Here is a 24,877-nt window from a genome sequence, read left to right as displayed (position 1 = left end):
GCTCTAGGGATAACAAGATAGCTGACAGACTGGAATGCGGATTTATCAGGGGTAAAAACTGGCAAAATTCCTTATTTCTGATTCTTCTTTTTAAATAGGACCTTCATACTCCTGCCATATGAGTCCCCAGCAAGTTTTAACCCTTTGTGTTCTCCCCGATGAACCCAGGAGCTACATGTGTATTTTCTGTGATTAAATTGCTCCGTCTCAAGGTGGTTTTTTTTTTTTTTTTGGTAACTGTGACTCTCTTCCAGAAATGTTTTCAGTGGGTTTTTATTTTAAAGTGCAGGCCTTTGCACCAGATGTGTGGGTGAATGACCACAAAATGTAAATTTTACTGTATGTTGCCTTTGGACTGGCGGTTTGAAAGACTACTGGGCAGTTAACATAGGAGGATTGTGCCATGAAATCTGCTTTCTTGGGATTTGGTTCATATTAATTTCTTTCGGAGCAAAGAGTTTTAATGGCCTCAGTTACATTTTGATGTAGAACTGTGTTTACTGTGCCTTTGTTAGGACCTGGAAATGTGTGCGTTGCTATGAAAAACAGGTCATCTTCAACACCCTGGCTTTTTAATAATACGTATATTCTAATATTCCGATCCACTGAGCCTTTTCGTTTTGGGAAACGAGATGTAACCCAAGAACCCCGCTTGAAAGTTAGATTAAACGAAATGCCGCGATTAAGGGAGCCGGGTTCAGGAGACAAGTCAAGCTGTTTAGTTAAAGAGTTTCAAGTTAAAATTTAACCTTGGAGAATTCGGGAGATCTTCTGCTAGCGGCTCTTGGTGCAGCGACAGCTGCTTCGTGCCAGCCCGGTGCAGGAGTGTCCGGAGCGGGTGCCGTCTGCCTTCCCGTTTTAACGGCGGGCCGGTATATTTGGAGCTAGTGGTTATTCCTGCGGTTGCGCTTCTTGACCGAAGGAGGAATGAAGAGAATTTCACTTTTTATTTGAAAAGGAAAGGGATTGCAAAACACTTTGTTTTGGAAAAATGTCATTGTTTGAAAATAGCATGAGACCGCGCAGGGGCTGACTCCGAGCCTGTGGCCCTGGCAGGACTGAACGCTTAAAACGTTTGCTTACCGGAGGGCCCGTGCCCGGCCGCGGCGGCCGCGCGGCACCCAGAGGACGTCTGCTCGGCGCTGGCAGCGGCGCCTTGTTTCTAGCGGCGCTTCGTGTCGGCTGCGGGTCGCCGAGTGCCTCCCTGCTGCGGGGACTTCTTGTCTCCCTCTCTCCTTTTTTTAGCTGCAAACTTTTTATAGACTGTTTTTGCTTCAGGGAGAGGGACCTTGAAAACCGTCCCGGGATGAGACGAGGGCGTCCTGGCATTGCAAAGGTCCACGTCCCGCGGCTGCTGCTGGCCCTGCCTCGGGCTTGCGCCCCGGGGCTCGCGGGGCACCAGCGGCTGTTTACCTTTGGGCGAGCGGATTTGGGACCTCCTGGGAGGGGGAGGACAAAGTCCTGTTTGCACTGCAGCCCCCTCGCCCCCCGCCCCGCAGCCCAACCAGCTTGGTCAGGAAGATGCTTAGAAAGACGAGACGGAGCCGTGCTGGTACCTGCCCGTGAAAGCCGTGGTGCGGTTGGCCCCTGCTTTCAGCCGGCCTGGTTTTTTTCCACGTTGCTGGGCTGGAACGTAGCGTGTCAGCGGCGCTGTTTGCATAACCGAACCGGCCGTGCGTGAGAGCCGCGGGGGTACCGAGCTGTGGCGGGAGGCTGGCGGAGCCCCGTCGGATAGGGCTGTGCAGGTGCGAGGTCTCGGCAGCACCGGGGCCGCTCGCCCGCGCTCGGCGCGCAGGTCTCCCAAACGCGCTCCGTCAAAAACACCCGCGATGGGGCTCCGCGTTAGCTAGAGGGGGAAATACCTTCTGGGGCAGAGGACACGGGACCTGTCGCTGTCTCGTGGCTGCAAGGCCCACCTAATCTTTAAGTCCCTCTCCAAGCCGGGGAAGGGTCTCTGCAAAGGCGGAAAGAGGCAGCGCTTGGATGGCTCACCTGGCGCGGGCAGCGCGATCCGTCTGGCGAGCGGGATATGCAAAGCTGCCGCGGACGCGGCTGCCAGAAGAGGAAGGTTTCCTGCGTCTGCGGCGGCCGCCGGCCCCTCCTCGGTTGCTTGCTGCCGCAGCTGCGGGCTCCTCGCTGGGGAAGCGTGCGTGTGCGAAGCGGCCCGCGGGTTTGGGAGCAGGGTGGGAAGAACGAAAAAGACTGTCTTAAGCAAGTGACGTGAAGCTGCTTCTACGGAGGCCAAGAGACATTGCTCTACTAATCCCGCGTAGGTTAGAAAGCAAGATGGCCAGAAGGCACATAGTGCTCTCTGTTTGGAGGAGGCTAGAGAGTCAGTTGAAACCGTTTGCATAGAAGACCTGTTTTACTGATTTTTTTTTTTTCCTTCGCAAACCCATTGGTATTGAGTAGCATCTTGGCTTCCGCTGCAAGAGCCCGGTGGCTTTGAGACGAGACCTGCGTCCGCTGCCCCAGCGCTGGGGGGAAGGATGACAGCAGCCCCGTGCTCTGGTGCCCTCCTCGGGGACGGTCGGTCCCGCGAGGTCCGAGGCCGCGCGCCCGGTGCCTTTCATCTGGGGCTCCCCAGTCTGTTCTGGAAGGGCTTTGCTCAAACAAACTTTGTGGCGCAGGAGCTGGCTTGCAAATTGTTGAAAAGATTTGGAGATTTATCTATGCTAACGAGAGGAGGAGCGCTCGTGGGAGCCTCCAGACCGATAGCGCGGGCTTTCGCAGCCGAGCAAAGCAGCCCGGCCGCAGATAGAGCTCGTGGTTGGCTTCGTGGGGGAGGGAAGGGGCACGAGGCGGAGGAATTTTTAATTCTGTGATATTCTTATCGTGGTCCTTTCTCCCCTCGCTCCCCGCCCTGTTCTCGCCTCTTCCACAGTACGTTAAACTACTCTGCCTTGCCTTTTCCACAAATACTGGCAACCCTCTGGGCTCAGACCGGGGGAATATATTACAAGTCTGTTCCAGGCGAAGGTTGGCTTTTCTGACATAGGTTACATTATGCTGGTTGAACACAGAAACTGCTTGTGTGAAAGCTGGATCGCGTGCGTAACAGATGCCCAGGCAGTTAAAGAAGTAACACTTGGTGGGAGCAGCAGGCAGGGGCTTAAAAGAACTTTTTTTTCTTTTTTTTTTTCAGGTAAAAATCTTATTTACAAACTCAGCCCTGGTCTTAGCTCTGAGGCGATTTGTTTAAGGGGAGATAAAGTTCCCTGAGGAACGAAATGGAAAGGGAGCTGCCTCCGAAGTGTCCCGTCCCCGGGGGATTGGAGGGGAGAGCTGCTCCATGGCCAGGGGGAAGATCGAGTGAGCCACCAGGTCGGACCCCCCCCCCCCAAAATAAAAGGGGGCTTCCTGAGGGTGTAAATGCATTTTTTGGCAGAACGCGTGCACTCTCCTGCGGCTGGAGGCTACGCTGCTGCTGACGGGATGATTTCTTTGCTTCCCCGGCTCTTAGCTGTGCACAATGGCCCAATTTCAGGGCATTTCAAAGGTCTCGGGAATGTCACACCTTGGGCGTTTCCGAGCTCGGGGTGCTAGACTTCCTCCGTCTCCAGTTGCACTGCTTATTTGCCTTTCTCCCGGCGACGCTTCAGGCTCAGCCCTGTGCATTTTTGGAGGTTTGTCATATTTACACTAACAGTTCTCAGAAAGTTCAGCTAAAAAGCAGCTTTTCTTCCAGGAAAAAGCCAGGAACCACTAATGCGCAATCTTTGTGTATAAAGATGCCTTTCTCGGTTGTAAACAGTGACCCTAGGATGGATGTGCGGGTGGACCTGTTTAGATTTCAGCCTGACCCACCTCCTCATTTTAGTGCTGTCTTTCCCTTTGAGCAAAATGTTCTTTCCTGGGTTTTGCCGCAATGCGCTGGGGTGAGTTTTTAACCTTTAAAATTGGAAAGCCATGTCAGATTGTGGTGTCCTGCTGTAGGCAGCAGCATATGATTTTCCCCCCGAATATTATACGCACGAGTTGCTCATTAACTTCCCTCGTACCCTGTCTTCTGCTGGCTGTGGCGAGCCGGGCTGGCCGGGGGGGCCGTGTTTGTGGCTCTGAGGGCAGACGTTGAGGTGGCGGAGATGGGAAGGCCACGGCTGGTTTGGCCGGTGCGCTTTCCTTCGGGAGGGCCAGGGAGTCACAAGGTCGCTTAGCTTTTGTATGCCGTCCTCCTATGCTGCCTGGAAAGGGATGAATTTATGGCCGTCTCCGGCCTTCTGAGGTTATCGAGGGTAAGCGGAGCAAGGTCGGAAGTCGCCGCGCGTGTGTGTCGTTGGATTAATGTGGGGTGAGGGTATCGCCAGCTTTGGCAGCGCGTGGAAATGGCATGTCCTTGGGTGGCGTCCTCCTCTGTCAAGCTGACTCGGTGCAGATTCTGCCCAAGCAGAAGTAACACAGGGAACATCCAAGTCATCTTTCTCAGGCCAATCGCGTGGTCCCAAGCCAGATGCGTTACCGGGACCTGATAACCGCAGAGTCCGTCCCACGGGAGGGACTGTGCGAGGTCCCGACTGCCACCGCTAAATCTGAACTCGGGAAGGACATGTGCGTGCTGTGGCCCGGCGGCGGCGGTGGAAGAGGAGGTGTAAAGACCGAGCTCTGCTTGCCATCCCTTCCAGAGTCCCTCCTTTGGGCTGGTTTCCCCAAGCCAGGTTTTCGTCAGATTTATGTCAGCTAATTATTTCTGAAGCCCCCTTAATTGGTGCCTCTTTCTGGTCTAGCTGAAATGGGAAAGCTGGTTCTAAAGTCGTGGGAGGAGGGAAGACACGGGGCAGAGAGAAACATCAAGTGCCATCAGACTCGCTGCGCTTCTTCAGGAAATCAGCCTGAAGCGAGATACTGGCGGCGTTGCTGATAGAGCGAGGAAAGCCCCAACGTGCTTTGTGGGCAGGGCTGAAAATGAAGCGTGCCACAAGCTTGCCGCTTTAGTGGGTGTTCGTAGTGCGTGAATACTTGGATTCCTGCAGCTGAACGCAAATTTAGCTGAGCCCGTGATAATCTGGAGAAGTCCCTCTGGGTCGGCGGCTGCAGTTTCCCCTCCGTTTTGGCGCCGTCGCTGCTCTGGCCGTGGATGGAGGAGCGGGTCGGTGCGGGCTCTGCCGGGGGACGCCGGCGGCCGGTCCTCGCGGAGGGGGTACCTTGCAGAGGGCTTCCTCGCGGGGGCACCTGCGGCTCCGTCCTCGCTGGTGTGGAAACGGGAAGCGCCGCGAGGCTCAGGCTGATGCAGCGCTCCTGCCAGGGCAAAGCACCGCGTGGGCTGCTTGCGCGGCTTCGCTGGCTCCTGCTTGGATTTCTGGGGTTGGCCCCGGGCAGCTCGCACCCGCCTGCATGGATGTGCGTTCTGGAAAGCCCTTCTCCATGCGCTGCAACGGGAGGTTCCTGGCCAAAACATTGGGCCCGAAACTCGGACGAGCTCTAGGTCTTGCTTTCCCTGGAAGGGACTTTACTTGTGTCCAGACTGAGAAACTTGTCTTGCACTAAGCTAAACTGGGGGAAACAACTGGGGAACTGCAAGCGTGGACCAGACCGAAAGCTCTTTAGCCCCTTTGGCTACCAAAGTGTCTCTCTGTTGCTGTGAAAATGAAAACTTTCCACTTATAACTGAAGTCTCATTTATGTCTGGCCTGGGACCTGCTGTTGGACTGAATTTTGTTTTTAGGCAAATAAGACTCTGTGGTTCTTTGGGGGTGGGAGGGAATAACTGCTCCACAGACTGGCAGCCGTCGGCGCTTGGGGAGCGGGTAGCATCGGCCGGCGGAGGATCCTGACAGAGGAGACGCTTTGTTCAGCACGACCTCCCTAGGGCCAAACCTTGCGGTAGATAATTCAGTTTCATCTAGTTTAGCTGTTCTTAACTTTTTTTTAGCTTGTGGGCCCCGGGGAAAAAAAAAAAATCCAGAGGAGGGACAGCCCCTTGCATTGCAAAGTAAGGCTGCTGCCTGTGTGTGTGCTTGCACAGACCCCTCCGGTCACCCCTCTGCCTGAGAGCACCCCAGACCACCAGAGATCTGCAGTCCACAAACTGCATGTTAAATGCTTCGCAGCAGCCAAACTATCTTGAAAAGTGTGGATGCAAAAGACGTTTGAAGATCTGGCCTTTTGTGCGCATCTTTTTCCAGAGTCTCTTAACCTGCTCTAAGTTCTGAAGTTATCACTTGCACTGTAACTCTGCACGTCGAGCTCTGTAGGCGGTGGAAGGGGTTATTAATGTGTTTTTTTATAGATAAATGTGGTTGTGAAGTAGTATTGACACATGGAAATGTTTGTGGATGCTTGCAGCAAACAGCACAGAGAAAATCAACTGCTTTGTGATAGTTCTGTGTCGGTTCTGTAGTTTGAATGTCTTTACAAATCCCAGCGGTAACAAAGCACCTTGTAAAAATGGATACATATTTTTTTGGCTTGAAAAGAAAAAACCCCAAACCCAAACACCCACCACCTAGTAAAAGTTTTGTGCATATGGGAAACAAAGGCACCAGCATTTGCTTGTCAGAGCTAATAAAGTTTGCTTGGATCTTAATTTTTCTGCTTGATTTCACAAAGTAATTGAAACTTCCTTTTTGCTGCAAGCCCTCTCTCTCTTTTTTTTTTTTTCTTTAAAGAAGTATTCTTAAAAGAACATCTTTTGGTCAGTGAGTTTATGGAATTTTGCTCGGAAGGCAGACGCAGTTTGAGCTTGCTGAACAAGTGGTCAGTCAAAGCTTACAGGACAAATTACTTGCGTCTGCAAGTCATTTCTCCAAGTTGAAAAACACCTAGACCAAATAAACCTTGAACTAGAGGTTTTATAGGAGCTTTTGAGCATGTAAGTGAAGCTTTTGTAATCACGGTGATCTGATACATTTTTTTAAAAAGAGAGTTCCCATAAAGAAAATACTAGTTCCACTCCAAGTGATAAAAACCACATCTGGTAAAGGGTGCTTGCTGCCTCCTGATGACCTGCGAAACAGGCAAATAACTCCTGCTCCGGAGAGGTGAGGATGCCAAGCCCGGAGCTGCCTTCAGCCTCCCGCAGCTCTGCGGGGAGCGAGCGGTGCCGTTCCTGGCCGCTGGCGCTCAGGGTAGGTCCCGAACACGTACGTTTAAGAGCGAAGCAACCGCTTTTGAAGAAGGAGCAGAGCGTTTATCCAAGCGGAGGATCAAAAGAACAAGGCTGCAGGAGTACTGAAGTGGCTGGCCGACCCGAGAGGCGTTTTCCTCGCGTTGGACGCGGCTCGTCCTCGAGGTTAAATTTGCAAACGGCCCGAGTGTCATGTAGTGTTGTTCGCCTCCCTGTAAGCACGGCATGTTGAGTTTTAGAGGTTAGAACAAGGAGGGGCTGGATAATTGAAAGCAAACAAACAGCGAAGACGAAAAAAGAAACATAAAACAGCAAACCCAAACCCACAAATAGAAAACAGATCTTCCAGATTGATTAGTTCAAATTTGTTTATTTGAAGTACCAAAAGTTAGCATCATCACTCTTTTGGGGTGTCTCTCAAAACTGGCAATATGTTAACCATGTGTTTTCAAATAATCTTTGTAGTAAGAAAAGACTATTTGGGGTGGTGGTGGTGGTGGTGGTTTGTTGCCTTAAACTTTAAACTGAAAGGAATATGGCAGGCTGCAAAGAGTAGTTTGCAGTCTTGACACGCAGGTGCTGTTCTTGCAAGAATTGCACTCTGTAAAACTTCTGTATCATGGAGGGTTTTCCTTGGGTGTGTTAAAGAGTATTGAGTGTTTCTTGTAACTGCTAAGACTTGTTACTGTGAACTTTTTTCCATGTCTTTACTGGAAGCGAGTTTAAGAATAATGACGTGCTTACTAGCTTTAAGAATGAGTGGAGACCTGAAAAGAGCTTGTGATAAGGTCTTTTTACTTTTGGTTTTGAGGATGTTTTGGAGTGGAAGATGCTCCTTGCCTTCCAGTAATGCGTCAATAGAGTAGCTGTAATATTTTTTAGATTTAGGTGAAACACTGGCATGCTCCCAGACAGAGGAATTATAGTTTCAGCCTATTAGCTGTTGGCCATTAATAAGTCAGTTATGTTTAAATGCATCGATTGTGCTTGAAATGTCTAAGCTGAATCTTTTATGTAATATTTGCATTTCAAGAATGTCTCCCCAGGAAAAGCAGTAATTTCTCACCGTTCTTGCCCTTCCTGTTCAGGAACGAGTAGCAGGCTGGGGGTCGTGCCGATGCCATCTCGTCCGGCAGTGCTATGGAAGGCGGGTGCAGCCCCCCAACCCGGGTCTAATGTTCTCTCGCGTTCAGGCGCATTGTTTATCTTTAAGCAAAGGCTTGGATAAACTTCCAAAATAAATTAATGCCATTAGTTCAACTCCGTTTCCTTTGGAGGAGGCTTTCTGGAGTGACTCAAACATTATAAATATGGAAGTAGCTAGACTTCAAAGACTTTGTCTTTTGGACAAAGTTTTCATAATTGTCTCCTAAAGCAGCAACAAGTAACATTTCCTTTAAGTGAATCTTAATCCCTCACCCCCCCCTTTCATCTGCGTCAGGCTTGCACTCTTGGTTCATGTCTGACTTTCTGATTAAGAAATAATCAGCGAGGATAGATTAGTCTGTGAGCGTTGCAACCCCTCGGACTGGTGCGGCTCGAACAGGAACTAAAGGTCAGGAGCCTGGAGGCACCGTGGGGTCACAACCCTTCTTGTAGGAGGCAGGCTTAACCGTACTGGGGTTTAACAGGCACTTGATTGCATGAAGGAATGTGGTAACAGGATTTAAAGGAAACATACAGAACTAACAAGGATTAAGGCTAATTGTTTGCCCTGATTCTGCTAGGAATGGCAGGATGTGGCTATGAGGGAAATGGTTCCATTTTGCAAGAAGCAAAATCCAGTATTTATGTTCTCTTCATGTAGGATTGCGCAGGTTAGGTTGATTTACTCTCCGTATGAAAAATGGAAAATAGTGAATTGGGGGGGGGGAAGGTTATTTTGAGTTCTTCCTCCTTAAAGGCTTCAAGCCTGTTGAAGCAAATATTTCTGCAGTTGGTGGGAAACTTTCTGTAAATTAATGATTCTCGTCATGTCTGCGCTCTGTTTTTGCTGGCATGGCAAAACTGTCACTTTGTGCAGCGAAATGACATCCCTCTGCTGGCAAGCGTTCATCATGTAGGCTTAGTTAATACTGATAGGAGTCCTTTTATAGAAGGACTTTGCATGCCTGTGGTTTTGTTTTGAGAAACCATGGTGATACTGTCGGAGGCGTTGCAGGAACCTTGCCTTCTCTTGAAGCTCAGGCCGGTTTCTTGCAGAAAGGCCACAGGTTTCTCTTGGCTTGAATAAGGCAGGATTTCAGCAACAGAGGCCCTTGGAGTTCGTCCCCGGTGAGCTGAAGAGTCTTGAAACTCTGGTTAGAGCTAAACGTGCAGCAAGCGTGACCTGAGGGAGATGGGCTATCAGACCAAGCGTGTCGGTCATTTTTATTTCTGTGCTCTTTGGAAGACCTGGAAGAGAGCAAAGTTCAACGTGGGCCAGATGGGAAGACAGAGGGACAACGTGCTTCGGTGCATCAGGAGGTGGAGGAGGCCAGCAGGATTGTCCTCCTGGCTGATAAAGTCCAGGCGAGGGGGAGATGGGGCACAGGACACGGCTCCGAAGGATCAGGTTTTAATGCAGGGTGAAAACCGATCTCTTTCAAATCAGGACTGAAAAGAAAATTGCACCCAGTTGTTCTCAATTAAATGCTGGCATTGGCCAATGCTTGGGCCAAGCTCCCCACCCCTCGGAAAGTGCAGCGGTGCCCCGAAGGGGCGAACGGAAACGTTTCCCTGGGCCGAACCGTGGTGCAGCCCTGGGAGGCGTTTGCGGGATGCCGGGTGCGTGGGGACCGTCCCCTCCTTGGCTGGTGACGGGGGACAGGCCTCCGTGCCCCCTTGCCTCCAGAAGTCCTCGTTCCAAACTGACAGCCCAATTAGCGGCCAGTTTTTAATCTTTCCTGTGCTGGGGGAAAGCAATTACAGGGGTTGCGGTTAGAGAGTCTCTGGTTGCCTTGGCTCTCCTTGACACTTGTCAGTCTGGCTCCAGACATGGATTCATTACCGAAACCACTCATTATTTCGCTCAATGGCGAGGGAGGGTAATTCATGCTGGCTGTCAGATCTGTCAGCTGCCTTTGATACGCTGGATTATAAGATGATACTCACTTGTGGCTATTTGCAGGTGTAGATGGGCAACATGCCTGAGTGAGTTCATCCTTTCTTGGCCCCTGGGTTTTAACCACTTCTTCTCAGAAGCTGTTTTCTGTCTTTTTGAAGCGTCCTTGTGGACGACGGGAGGGTGCCGAGGCAAGGGAGGGTGCGCGGTTTCCTGGCACGAGTTGACTGTTGGACCATAGCTGGACTTTGCTACGCTTGGAGCTGTAAAGCTTTTGCGCCTTTTCATTTCTGCTTTCAATTAGAAGTCGCAACTCCTGCCCCCAAACAACCCCAAGCGAGCAAGCAAATGATACTCTTGCAAATTGAGGAGGTGGAATATTTCCCCTCGGCACGGAGGTTTGCTTGCTTTTTCCCTTCTCCCCTGACAGGGAAAGGGTTGAATCGGGGGGGCGTGCTGCGGTGCGGGTGCCCCTGAGCGCCGAGCGAGGAAGGCACGTTGGGAGGAGGAAGCAGGTAGTGAAAAGGCGTGCCCCTGTCCAAAGTCCGCTCGGGCCGGCGGGAAGCGCCGGCCGCGCTGGCTTTGCAGGCTGGGGAGCAAGCCTCAGCGATGCAAGGGAAGTTGCGTGGAGCAAGGGGGCTGCGTGGGTTTTGTTTGCAAAGCAGGGGGAGCAAAACCAGATCTCCTCCCCGTGTCTCCTGGGATGGAGGGAGGGCCCTGTCCTCCCAGGCTGGTCGTGGTTAATGCTGCCCGTGGAGCCAGGCAGGCAGCAAGCTCTTCCTCATCCTCCTTGGTGGAGATGACCCTCTGCTGAAGGCAGGGGGAAGGAGTACGTCGCTATGGATGAAAAACGTCACCCTGCTACTTTCCAGATATTTGCACCCTGCTACTTTCCAGATATTTGCATATTTGTACCTTATCCTTCAATATAGTTGTTCGCAGTCTGCAATTTCTTTAATTTTATTTTAAGCTGAAAACAGGAAATTGTGGCTGAATTTCATAAGCTTTGTTTCTTATTTAAGGAATTAAAAACATCGTTGGTTTTTGTTTTTTTTTTTATTTTTGCTTGGGTCATAGCTGCCAATTTAAATGCTGTTATTATTTTTATTCTTTTTGGTGCATTTTAATAAATGGAAATGTTAGCTACCTTTTGTGAGATGGCATGTGCCTGCTTTGCTTTTGCAAATGGAAAAACGTCACTGCTCTCAGGCCCATATGTAGCTGGCCACATCCAAAAGGTAGGCAGAAGAGCGTATTTGGAGGGGTTTATCACGTGGGCATTAAATTTATATGATTGTGCAGCTCTTAACTAGGGAGATCTTTATCAGAAAGAGTGCCTCCAAAAGCCATGATCACTGGGTGGAGGAGGGGCGGTTTTTTTCTTTTCTTTTCTTTTCTTTTAAAGTTTTTTTTTAATGAAGCACGATCACCAGGCAGCCCGCTGCAAGAAGTCGATAAGGCTGCATGACCACGAAACATGGCTGAAGCTATCAAGGGTTCTCTATTGCCAACTCTGTGACTTGCCAGCAGATGACTAGTCCTCTGGCACAGATAGTTGAGGTTGGGTACGTTTCACAAGAAACTACTGTGCAATTCTGAAGCCCGTTTTTATGCATTGACACTGGAATCAGCTATGTTAAAAAAAAAAAAAGAGGAAAAGCTATTGCCAATGGTGTATTCCTGTTTTTCTTGCCTGACCACGTGTGGTGCCTTTCTGAGCAGGCGAGCGTCCCAGGAGGAGCATGTAGGTGGCTCTGGGGAAGCGCAGAAGGAAAGTGGCTGAAAGGGTAACAGGCGAATATTGTTAAGAGCGAAAAATATTCTAGTTCAAATGACAGTGTTTGTAGCAAAATCCATTTTGGTTAAAAGCTGTTTCTTGGCAAATATCCCAAAGCTTTACGGAAAAAACAAATCTGTTTTTTGGCTTTGTTTGCTCTTTTAATGGGGAATTTGAGGAAAAAATGAGAAGCCCCACAAAGAAAGTAACTGTCTCTCAGCCAGATCTCCTCTCTTTACTATTCCTTCTGCCTGAACATTTAGTAATTCTGTGTATTTGCTGTTCCCAGTGGATTTTTTTTTCTTTAATTATATGAGATTATACCCAGTGTTTTTTCGGGTTACTTTTATAAAATCTCCTAGACAAATGCAGTTTGCTTTGCATTGTGCAGTACAATCACTGACTGTAAGTACTTTTTAATGGATTTTTATCTTGACAACTTTATTTTTGTCTCTCCATGTTCTCGGAATTATTGACTCAAAGTGTTTGGCTTTCGAACGGTTTGGGGGACTGATGGAGGGCAGCGTGGGGCCCTCCGCCTCCCTCCGCCGTCCTGGAGATGGGTCTCTCGAGCACTCGGTGTAGCCCTTCTGCTCACAGGACAAGTGGGGAAAAAACAAAGATAATTTTCAGCATAAATTGTCCGTTCTGTACCACGGCTGACTCGGGGCAGGTATGCAGAGACACACTGCAAAAGCTGTTGCATGCCTGAAGAGTTCGGGGGTGATGAAGAGAGCTTGCATTTGCGAAGTTCTCACCCGGTGCGTAGTAGGGTTTTCTCGTTTTTGTTTTTTAATAAGTAAAAAAAATAAAGGCTTGGTTTTCATTGAAGGTTCCTGACTTAGCTAGAGCCAGGGAGAATCCTCTAGTTAACCAGAGCTATTTTACTCTCTGGGCTTGCACAGATAATAAGTTTAATTATGTAGTATTCTTTTTTTTTTCCCTTGCCTTATTTGTACATTCAGGTCTTTGTGCGGTTTCTCTCTCTTTTGATGTTTGCGCAAATGCATTATCTTCATCTGCCTGGTTTATGTTTGGTGTGCCGCTAATTGAGCCAATATCCTGTTTGTTGGAATGAAAGCGCGCTCTATCATAGCATATTTTTCCAGGGTGTAAAACCTCGCAGTATTCGGGCCACCCTGTTGGAGAGGAAATTGTTGGTTGTCCTGTGGACATGAAACCTTGGTGGTATTTCTCCTCAGGTAAACAGGTCTTAACTTCGAACAAACTTTTAAAACCCCGCGAGATCTTTTTTTTTTTTTTAATCCTCCGCGCCTCGAGGTCCTCCGGGGGCGGCACAACGGGGGGGTGGCGAGGTGGGAGCGCTCGCATCCCGGCCGGTGCTGTGCCGGGGGCCCCGTGCACATTCCCGCCGGTGGCACGGGATCAAGGAGCCGTTCAGGGCCGTTGTTGCGGGCAGGCGGACGCGGATGCTTTGACCGTGACCGGCAGGGAGGGCTACAAAGGCTGGTTTAATGCAACCGCCTACTCTCCTCCTGCCCAGCACTTGGGGTAAAAACATATAGGATTCTGGCAATTTTTTTTTTTTTTTTTAATTCTGAGATCTAGTTCTGCTTAAAAAGGCACTTTCAAGAGCTCACGTTGAATATCTTTTTCCCTGCCCACACCAGTTGCTCGCGGGGGACGTTGGTGGGGAGGATGCTGGCGGCAGGGCCGTGTCCTCGGCAGGCCCCGCTGCCATCGCTACGGGGCAGGTGTCGCTGCCCGCTTCGGCGGCTTCCCGCTCGCGGGGCGGCAGCGCCGGGGCGGCGGTGGGAGCTCCGCTTCCAGATGCGAGGCCCTGCCGGAAACGGTGCCTCTGCCAGACTTGTTGTACCCTTCCTTCCTTGTGCTCTTCCTCCTCCTCCTCCTCCTCCTCCTCCTGGAGGGGCAGCCCTCCATGGCGTGGGGACTCTCCAGGAGCTTTTCCTTGCTTGGGGGGTGAAATCCGGCCGCTGGGAAGGCGGGGGAGGTTTTCATGTGGGTTTTAGTAGGGCACAAGCTTCTGTCCTGGGTCTTTGGTGGACGGGGCATTTTGGGGTCGCTTTTTATCCCACAGTGTGGGGAGAGGCAGGACGTGCAGTCTCCAACAGAGCCTTTGGTTGGGTATCTCTTTCTTTCTTTCACCTGAATTGCTGCCCCTCTTTCCCCAGAGGGCCGGGACAGCGAGCGGGAAACGCACTTGGAGCTCGGCTTGGAAGTCAGCTTTCAACAACCTGGTTGTAAGGGTAGCGCACGCAGGTGGTCTGATAGCCCAGGGTGGGAGACACAGTCGTTACCACCCCTGAGGAGGGCAAAGGAGGATTTTCCCATGCGGAAAGTAATTTTCTTGGGAATTCCCACAAGCCCCAGGAGTTAATGGTGGGATCGTGGCCGCACTGGTTGGTGTGGTCCTCAGTTGCTTCCCGCGGTGCCTAGTACCTTGGTTTGGACGCTGCACCTGAACCCCTCTCTTGCTCCAAGCCATGAAATGTGGCTGAGTTGCAGGTTTGTTGCAGGTTTTCCTTCCAGCTTTCAGACCAGGTCCTTTTCCGGCATGCAGCTGGCAGCTAAGGTTGCGAATTGGGGTTGGGATAGAGCCGGGCGGGATTAACTGGTTGATGCTTCTCTGGGAGTGAAGCTGCAACAGGCTTTTGTCCATTGTTTTGGACCGGAGAGCTGAGTTGGGAACACGTAACGAGTTTCAGACAGTCTTCCCCACCTCGAGGGCTGTCCCAAAACCGCTCGTGTAGACCTCAGTGGTAGCGTTTGCCCAGGCTTGGTCATTCACGGATGTGTCTCTTGGTGGGTCTGTGTCATTGGGCTAGAAGACAAGCTTTGCGGTTATAGTTTGGGCTTGAATGAATGGAAGGCAAGGCCTTCTTTGTGTCCTAAGCTGCTCTTTCCAGAAAAAAATTAAGGCTTCTAATGTGCGTTTGGCTTAATGTACACACATGGATATAAATCTCTCTTGTTCTCTTCGGTCCCTGGCCCTCTTGGCAGTAAATTTATGAACCCAAAGCTGTCAACAAAGTAAAATGGAAAAATAAAAGCCAGACAGACTTTGGTTGTGTACGATATTTTAAGCAACTGTAGGTGCGCGCTATGGAAATAATTAGGATTATTTGTTGTGTTGAAGGGAGGTATGTCATTGAGGTATTGTACGCTCTGTAGTTCCCCAGGCCTGCAAGATGGATTAGCAGCTGAGTTAACAGATGCAGTAAAGCTTGACTGAAAATAGTTCACTGTTGTTAAGCGTAGGTGAAAGGGCTTTGGTTTGGGTATCAAAGAGTGTATTTTGACTGCTTGACAGGTTTGCAAAAAATCATTTCAATATTATAAACTTTCTCTGCAAGCCTGGGGAATTTTTCTGTGCCATTAGAGTAATCAGCAAAAAAATGAAACACACATTGATTAATAACCTAAGTGGAAGCACAGGGGAAACAAGTGGCTTTAATATTAATAAGGCAAATAAACCATTTATATAAAACGGTTGCTAATTGAGTGGGATGTTAAATACACTGCACGCTGGCGTACGCTGCCAAATTGCAGTACTTTTGTAGCCCTGTCGGGAAGGACTCGGAGCCTGCTGCGCGGGGGGACGTCTTCTGCGTTAAACCCTCCGGGGCAGGAGGAAAGAGGGCTGCAGGTGGGAAGCCGGCGAGGTGCGGACAAGCGCCCGCGATGGTCACGTTGGGGCCGTGTCCTCCGCTGTTGGGAGAGGGCTCAACGCCGCGCGCCCGGCTTCGAATCCCGACGAGAGTTGCAAGCGTTTTGGGGAAACGGGAAAGAAGAAAGGGAGGTTGCGTCCGGTTGCGCGACGGTGCCCTGTAAGATGGAGAACGATTCATATTGGCAATGCGGCGTGTAGTTTTGTGTCCAGTTGTGAAAGACGGAGGGAGGAAGCTGTGCGAAGAACTACTTCTGCGTGGAAATATGCAGACTGCATTAGAAACTGTGGTTCAAGCTTGAAATAGCGCTCCACGCTCAGGGACACCGAGGGAGATGTGGTGGTTAATGTCCCAGCCGGTTCCAATCCGCTCTTTTTTGCAGCGTGGGAGGGCACGGCAGAACCGTGGCGTTTGGAGGATGCGCGCGTAGGGCTTCCTAATTCTGCCGTCCCTCGCAGATGCGTCGTCCCCGCTAACAGGGTCTAGGTGCTGTTTGACATCTCCTTCCTGGCACGCGACCGTCTTGGTAGGAGTATTCTCCCTAGTTAAACAAACACACGTCCTGCGGCGGCACCACTTGAAAGCAAGCAGTGAAGAGTGACCAACCAGCGAAAAAAGGAAAACTCGAATAGGAGATGTCAGCTAATAATTTGAATTTTTTTGCTTATTCCAGGCAAAAGGTGTGCTTTCAAGCTGTGTGAATATGTGAGAGAAGCTTGGAGAAGGCAGTAGGGTCACTTTGGGTGTGCTGTGCACCTGAGAGCAGAGCCTTTTTCCTCCTTTTGGTGTTTGCAACTTAGTGTCATTTCACCTGCAAAATGTAGGTATACCGAGATACAATCTGCATTTCTGTAGTGCTTTTCATTAGGAAATATCCAAAATTAGAACGACCCAGCCTTGCCTTTCTGGGCAGGACCGTTGTGGTTGTGTGTTGTGCAGCAGGGGCCAGATGAGCCCGTGCTGAAAGCCTGTAGGACTAAGAGCAAACAAATGGGCCAGGAGCTCCAAGGCCACTTCTTGAGGAGTTTTCGTAGCAAAGAAAACTGGCAGCTCTGTGGTATTTTGGGTACAGTTAGAGGCAGCCAGATTGGGCGCGCAGTTCGATAGCCGTGTCTCTCTCAGTGACTCTTCCAGAGTCAATCGCAAGCTCACACTTTGCTTTGTGCTCCTGGTCCCTTGTTAACGTGGGGCAGGAGCCGCAGAGCTGTGCTCGGGGGTGACGCTGGTGTTTCTTGCTGTCTTTGTTGGGGGTTTTGTAAAGCCTCAGTAGCACGTCAATTATATATGATGGGTGGAAGCCTAATATTCTGTGATAATTAGAACGTAAGTCTAGTGTGAAATTGGATTAGAGTTCGGCATTACAGGTCGGGATTCCTTTTGTAGTTGATTTAGAGGAAGTCATAAAACTCTTTTAAAGATGACACAAGCTGATGTGGGTTAGAGGAAAGAGAGAGCGTACGAGTCTGAAACGGTGGTGCTGTGTGTGCCGGTCCCGGAACAATATTTGCCTCCCAGTGCTTGAACAGCCCTACAGTCTGCTTTCTCACGTTGGAAGAAATGTCCAGCAGTAACATCTCAGACCGTAAACTGCTTTTGGGCTGTTCGCTGAGTTGCAGTGAAGGACTAGACTGTGTACAGTAGTGTTTCAAAGAAATAGCAACCCCGCTATCCCCCAATCAGCCTCTTCCTGAAAGATGAATCTGTAGCTGGTCTTGCAGCCTGATATACTTAAAGTATGAACTTGGTCAAGTCAATAAGAAGCAGTCTGGGCTCGCATGCGAGACTGGAAGTCCAGAAACAACATTTTGAAAAGGTCTTGAGAGTTGTTTGGTGAAGGGAACTGCTTTTTAAGATAATGAAGCCCCTGAATTTGCGCTGCACACTTACTCATTCGATGAAACATGTTTTCCAACACATTGCAAAACAGGTACTTGATTTGGAAGAAACTAAACTGTGTGTGCCTGGAGTCTGCTAAATGTGGGATTTCTGTAATGGTTTAAATCATAAGTTTGCAAGGTTACCTTTCTGAGCACACTTCATTAAATGTACAAATGGTAACATCGTGTACCATTGCGTTTCCCTGTTTATATCCCCACCTCTGTTTCAAAGAGGTGTACTGTTAACTAGCCAAGGAGTAAGCTTCCTTTGTAATTTTGTTCCGTCATTTCTTTCTATGTATTTAAAGGCAATATAAAATAGAAAGTATTGCTGTGACAGCACATGGGAAAGATCTGCTGCAAGTCCATGACAAGTCGCAGCTATTGGGTGCATATGCGGTAGATACTTCAAGTAGTTCTCTGCTACTTAAGTTCTTTTTGCCATGCAGTTCCCAAAGTGATGATTGCAAACCCTGCCAAACAATTCAATAAAAAGCATAAATTGAAAGGAAGCTGTGGCAGAGTTATATTTTGCTGTGCTCGTATGGTGATAAATTACGAAAGCTGCAGAGTCTTTAGCACTCAACAGTAGATGAAGAGTTGCCTTGTATGGGCATTGTTTGATGAGTTTTAACTTGGGAAATAATTATTGCCGAATGTGTCCTTGACAGTGAGCACGCACAATGAGTGTTCTTTATATAATACACATAGACATTAGATATCTGTTTAAGTGGGCCTAAATAATGGTGTTAAATCCTTTTTCTTGTGAGAATTCACTGCCAGTAGGAAAAAAACTAAGACTGCTGTCTTTGGTCTTGTCTCTAGCTTAGTTTTTTCTGTGTAAATAACCAGTCCATGCGCATGTGGGCCACTGGCAACGATTGCTTTCCACATTTCATCATTTTCATTACTCTGTGTGCCGCAGTCTTAGTACTGTTGTATTCTGAACCTTTTGTCTGGCAAGGCTGTCCTTCAGTGTCCACCCATGGAGACTGGCCTAGTTGATGAGACCGTAGCTATTCGCCGTCGGGGTGTGCGATGAATCTGTAGCCCGGGCTAGCGATGCCGCGTGGTGGTGTTGTTCCTCTCCCCACAGATTCGTGTGTGGGACTGAGCCCTGTGGATGGACGCTGATCAAATAAAGAAACCAGTGAGCTCTACCAGCTAATTTGAAATAAAAGCTGGAAATGAGATTCCTTGCCCGTTGTACCAGTGCCTGTTGCTTCACTCAGGCCGGGAGGTATTCTCAGAGAGATGCTGAGGATGACCCTCCCAGCAGGGCAAAACGGGCCCCCATGTCTTTAAGCGTTCTCTGTTGGTACTTCCTCTGCGGCAGCAGAAAACGGCATAAAAAACAGCCCATGGTCCTAAAGTGTCTGTTCTTTAACACGGGGTAGTACAGTGCATCCTCCCCTGTATTAGCACTCGATAGCAGGAGCTCGTAGGCTCCAGACAGAGCTAATTCTTGGTCCGAAGCCAAGACCACATAGTGCTGACATGACTGAGAATATCTTCCATAATTAGATTGCTTGGTCATTCATTTCTGAATGTCTGAGTTGCATTTTGGAGCACAATTTCTTAATGATGGACCAAATAATAAATCAAGCTTGTGCAGATCCAGTCAATAGGGTTTGCCTTGCGTGGCTTCACACATGTGCACCGGTGAAGCACCGTGCAAGTCTGAGACAAAAGGGGTCAAAGAAAAACATTTTGGCTTTGTAACATTAGCTCCTGACCCAATACTAGTATTCCTTTATCAATAAATAAATTGGAGCACTTGTTAGAAACCACTGTTTTAGGGATCTCGAGGTATCTGTGGACTACTTCAGAAGTGTCTGCAAAATATGACAAGGAAAAGAAATCCCATTATCAGTAGATCTGAATTTTGCCAAGTAGGGTAGATGTCTACTCCTCCAACACAGAACAATTAGAGGTATGTAAATTATAACCACCAAAGGAAGGAATGTATAATAAAAATGGTTACTGAAATCATGAAGTGCATTTCAAGTAAAATATTTCCAACATATTCCCCCCCCAAAAAAAGAAATTTAGAAAGAACTATTTCAAGTGTTTTGAAATTAAATGATTTTGACACCTCAAAACTAGCGTTTGCTCTAGCTGTAATTATCACTTTGCTGCTGTTTATTTGTTTTCCCTTGTGTCAAAGAGCCTTAGTCCTGCATTAGCATCAGAGGAAGGAGATCCAAAGTGAAATAAAGCAACTTCTCCTGGGAACTTTCTTTTCGTTAAGTGCTAGCATTATTTGCTCTTTGCTTGCTAGTAAGGTAGGTTTATTTAGGAATGCCCAGGCCTGTGCTCAGTATTGTATCTATATTGCTCTGTAATACTATGACTGCGTTGGCCTCCTAATTGTTTTCTGTGCTGTTGTTGAATTATTAGCTGGAGTTGGACGGAGCGGTGCAATATTGGCTCAAGCTGATGTTTGTATACTTATCTGTGAAATCGCGAGGGGTTGCGCAGTGCTTCAGGTGATGCTATGCCGTATTTGCACACTGCGCTTGTAAACCATGGAGGTGGATTTGGGGGGCAGGATCCGAAAATCATGCGTGCACCTCTTTCCCAGCTTTCAATGACCGACCAAACTAAGCGCTGCTGCACCTGTAGGTCGGGGCTGTCGCGCAGCGGGGAAGGAAGAGCAGGCGGGCTGCTTGGCTGCGCGCCTGAGTTCTGGCTTAGCTCAGCGTTGTGACTGCCTCTTCCCTTAGGAGAAAAATAACTAGAGAGAAAGCGAGGCTTTCTTCGTGTGCTGAAAGCTGTCTCAAAGCAGTGTTGCTTCCTGTAACAGGCTCTGAGCCTTCCATAATTCAAGAGTGGCAGACGGTCTTGTGCAATAAATTAGTTGTGGCAGAATTATCTATTGGTCAAGGTCTCTCTATAATGCCAAAGAAAACAAACAAACCCTGTAGCGCAAAAGGAACATTGATTTAGGAGAAGAAGTTCTCAGGGATGAGATATATATATATATATTTAAAGGCCCTTAAGCATCTGAAAGAGAGATACTAACGTGTTTAGGCTAGAAAGTCATGCAAAGTGACACGCGGGTTTGATAGCTGGGGCAGATTACAGTCGGGGGAATCAGATACTTGCACAGGGCAGGCAGAGCACGGAACCGCTCGTCTTAGTCATGGACAGGTTTTGTTTTGCACAGTGCAGAATTTGCTTCTGTTTTTCTAAGCACTTCTGATGCTTTAGCAGGTAAGAGAGCCCTTCAGCAAGAGGATGAGTCACAGCCTGTCCTGAAGAGGTTATTTTCTCCGTAGTGGGCTGCTCAGTCCTTCGCAGTTCTCACTGCGAGTCTTTATGAACCTTTGTGGTATTTGGAGGTTATTGCTGACTTCCAGGGTGCGAGCAGATAGGAAGGAGCCTTCTCTTCTCCATCTGTTTCCTCCAGCCAAAGATTAAGGTTTGGCAATGGGATTTGTGAAATGGGAGAGAACGTGGCAGCTTACATGTAGGCTGTGTCACTTAAAATACCATCTGAGATGGAAGTTTGAGCTTCCCATCATAACTGGTTGTTTTGATTATGTCTTCAGTGTTGACAAAGATTTGCACAACTTACCTAAGTTTTGGACCACTTTAGCATCAGCCCATCTGCATCTGATGTCGCTGCATTACGTGATGTGTCAGATAAACGAGTTGAAGATCACTACACCCACAAAACCCGAGAGGAGCATTTCACTGAAGGTGCTAAAAGAAGACAACTTCATCCTGCGCAGCAACAGGATGTTTAAAAGCAAATTATATAGGGCCAGATTCTGTGCCCAGATTCTCTGGAAAATCTGGAGCAACTTGCCTGGAGCATAATTGAGAACAGAATTTGGGCAGCAGCTGATGTTCAAAGCACTGAACTTGCTGGTCACTTGGGAAAACATCTGGCTGTGTTAGTCCCTGAAGTTCAGCAGACCTCTTAAACTGCTTCCCTGCTAGAAACAATAATGTTTTAGGTATTAAAAATATTCTGTGCCTGTAATTTTAAAACATTGCTGGCTGATTTTCCCTCCGAAAGTACGTGAGCCACTGAAGGGTTGCGCCATGTTTTACAAGCTGTGTTACCAGGCAGATACCGATTGCACTTTATGACTGAATTGCTTCTCAACAAACACAAGAATCTCTTAAATTTTAAAATGAAGTTAAGGTACATACTGAAGCACTTTGATTCCTCTGACCAAGCAAACTTTAGCCATATGACTTCTATGGGAGAGTTATCTTTCAGGGTGAAGGAAAAAAATCCGTCTGAATTCTCCAAAGCAAACACCCAGTTTCACCCAGGATAATGACAGAAAAATGCAAAATAAGGAGCTTGAAAATGTAAAGCCTTTACATGAGCAATTGCATAAAATTTTAATACCAGTGATAACTGTGATTCTGCAAGAATACTTTTCATGTGATAATTGGAAGAGGGGGTGAAGAAGGATTTATCTGTGGAAAAAAGACCATTGTGATTGATGCTGTATCATGTGTTAACTGAACAAATTGAAAGCAGTTAAAGTACTTACCAACTTCATGGAAGATTCTGTAATATATACAGGTCTCTTTGCTGGTTCTTCAGATTATGCTGTGCAAGATTAATATCTGTTTATTCAATTTATTAACTGAATAAATAGGAGGACGCTTTTTAATGTTCTTGCAGATAGATCAAGTCATGGCATTTTTAGGTGTACTAGAATGATCCTCTGCAGAATTAGGTTTTGATATGCAAGAGGCTAATCCAGTGCCCGCAGTAAGAGACAATCTGAGTGGGTTAAGATGGTGCTGCTGGGTCCTTGAATCCCTGCACCTCGCAGTCTGACCTCTCTGCTGTTGTAAAGAGGATTATTTTAACTTGAGATATTTTCTTCTTTGCTTTTCAGGTGACCACTTGAAAGTCTGCTCGCAAGGCTACACATGCTGTTCTCAAGAAATGGAAGAGAAGTACAGTCAACAGAGTAAACACGACTTCAGAAATGCCGTCGTAGAGCTTAGTAATCACTTACAAACAATGTTTAGTTCCCGATACAAAAAGTTTGATGGTAAGTGCAGAGACCTTGAACTTGCTCTCCTGTAGATGAAATGTAAATAACTCCCATGTTGTTGCTCTGTACGCAGTTGTTTTGCTCTGCCTTCCCCCTTTGCTGGGGAAGTTCATGACTCATGGCTTGTGGTGGTAAGGGTAGAACGCAGCTAGTTTTGCAATCCAGTGTGAGAGAAATGTTTGCCGATTATGGCTGTTTCCCAAAGAGGCAGATTTTTCTTTCTGGTTAATCTTTTGAAAATCCATTTTGCTATTAATGTAGATTGCAGCTGGTTTTGTTTGTATATCCCTGCAGCGCGTGTAATTGTAACGTGCACATCTTGCAGCCTCGATCCACAAAAATGCTGATCTTTCCCAGTGTGTTAGGAACTAACCGGATTTGTATCCATCTCACTTAGCCTGTAGGGCTAAGTAGAACAGTAAATAAATACAGAACTCTTGTGTGTGGAGGACTAGGGTTCAAGTGTGGTGCAGGGTCAGAAGCGAAATGAACAAAGTCTCAACTGAGTTCCCATCACTCGAGTGGTGCTAACTAGTGACTGATCAGCATCTCCTGAAATCTGCAGTAGTGTCCCACCAGGTCGGTCCCTGTAGGGCAGGCCCAACTCATGGGAGGTGAAGGAAGGGCCATGGTCCCAGCTTAGCCTCTCGGATGAAAGAAACACCCTCCAGAGGTAGATAACGCACACCGGTGCCATCGCTGTCCGTCTTGCAGCCAGGGGCCTTTCTCTCCTGAGAGCATTGGTATGTTCCTCTTGCAAAAAGCTCAGGGTGATGCCCAGGCATCAGGCGCAGCAACAGCCTGATGTCTGAGCTCCATCTCTCATTTTGACAGATTAGCTCTCAGTCCAGGTGGCTCCTGTGGAGCTCTGCAGGCTCCTCGAGCGCTCCTGCATGTCACAGTCACTGCGGATTGCTCGCTGTCTCTTCTGTCCCTGCTCCTGTGCATCCCACAGTCACTGTGTGCCCTGATAGCCCCGTAACAGGGAGGGACGAGCAGGGTGTCAGGCTCTTGCCTGTGTTGCCCTTGTTGGCTGGGAGGGTGAGGTGGCACCCAGCTGCATGTTGAAATACCTGATGAGATAGATGGACCCCGATCATTGAGACTTTTGTTCTGCTCGTACATAGTCATCACTGTTTGGTAGTAGAGGGCGATTCCACTTCACAGTCCTCTGGACTTTTCTTTCTCCCTTCTTTGGTCATTGGTCCAGCATGGTGTTCTACTAAAACCCAAAAGCCTGTGCCTTAAATCTCCCAGGCAGCTCCTGTAAACTGCTGCAGCAGATAGCAGCCCCATTCTTTCAGAAGAGATCAGCACTTGGGTGAGTGAAAAAGTCCCTAAGTATGAAATTACAGTGAGTCAAAGTGAAATTACCTAATCATCTTGATAGCATCTAAATCTACCAGCTAAATATTTCCTTCTTAACCTCTGTTGTCTCTACCTGCTGGTACACCAAAGGGGTGATAGAGAGAGAACCAAAGTGTCTAGACTTGCAAACTTAATAAATGCCGCGCAAGACACTTAATGAAATCCAGCCTATAGATAAGCCCTTTCAAAGAGACCAGAGGAACAGCATCTGCTTCACCTTAAATGAACGACAAGGCTTTTAAAATGTTGCACTGAAAACAAAGAGCAGGCGCAGTTTACCATATTTCCATGCCTGACGTGGTGCAGACGTATTGCTGGGTGTGTCTGCTTATTACTGCCATGAGAGATGGCTGCAGGGCTGCATGACGGCAGGGGGATATTAAGCTAAGTTGGATACCTCTCAAAGCACAAGCCTTTATCACGGGTAACCTTTGGTAGGGAGCCTTGTAACAGCTCTTTCATTTCTGCTGCGTGGTTCCTTCCACCAGCCCCTCTCAGCGTGCCCTGTGTTGGTCTCAGCACTTTGGCTCTTCTGATCTGAAGTTTGGGAGTCCATAAGTGAGTGGTAGATCTGGAAAGGGATTGTGTGATCCTGTTCCTGGAAGTTAGATCTGCTGTGCCCAGCCTCTCCCTGAAGGATGTTTCTCTGCCCTTTATGAAGCTAATGAAGGAGGATTAGCAACCTCCTTAGCTTGTCCCAAAGCCTAATGGCCCCATCTTTGAGCATTTCCTAATACCAGATCTAAATCTTCCTTGCTGCAGACAAAGCTGATTTGCGAGTTCTTTAATCTTACCTGGAGTGAAAGCAGAGATTAACTGATTACTGTCCTCCATCGCTTACCTGGTGGAAGACTTTTAACCATGACAGCCTCTTATCCTCTGGTCTAGTCACCTCTAGACTAAAGACATCCAATTTTCTGTGGCAACGAGCGCTGTAGTTAGTGGCCGAGGCCAGCTGAGGAGTCTCCTCTGTGAGGTTTGTAAATCCTCCTGCGCTCGTTGAAGGGATTTAGGTGCGAGTAGTCCCTGCCGTGAGCTATCCGAGTGGACTGGGCTGCCTCCCGAG

The 24,877-nt window shown here is 48.3% G+C and overlaps 1 protein-coding gene across 1 annotated transcript in view; it reads left to right on the top strand.

Moving 5' to 3' along the window:
• Positions 1-24,877, top strand: part of GPC4 (glypican 4) — an 81,131-nt gene that overhangs the window by 13,120 nt on the left and 43,134 nt on the right. Inside the window, 1 exon segment of the mRNA XM_067304018.1 lies at positions 22,282-22,440. Within this exon segment, the coding sequence (XP_067160119.1) occupies positions 22,282-22,440 (159 nt within the window).

The sequence above is a fragment of the Apteryx mantelli genome, chromosome 13, assembly GCF_036417845.1.
Source record: "Apteryx mantelli isolate bAptMan1 chromosome 13, bAptMan1.hap1, whole genome shotgun sequence".
Taxonomy (NCBI): domain Eukaryota; kingdom Metazoa; phylum Chordata; class Aves; order Apterygiformes; family Apterygidae; genus Apteryx; species Apteryx mantelli.
This window is presented reverse-complemented; position numbering and strand designations above follow the sequence as displayed.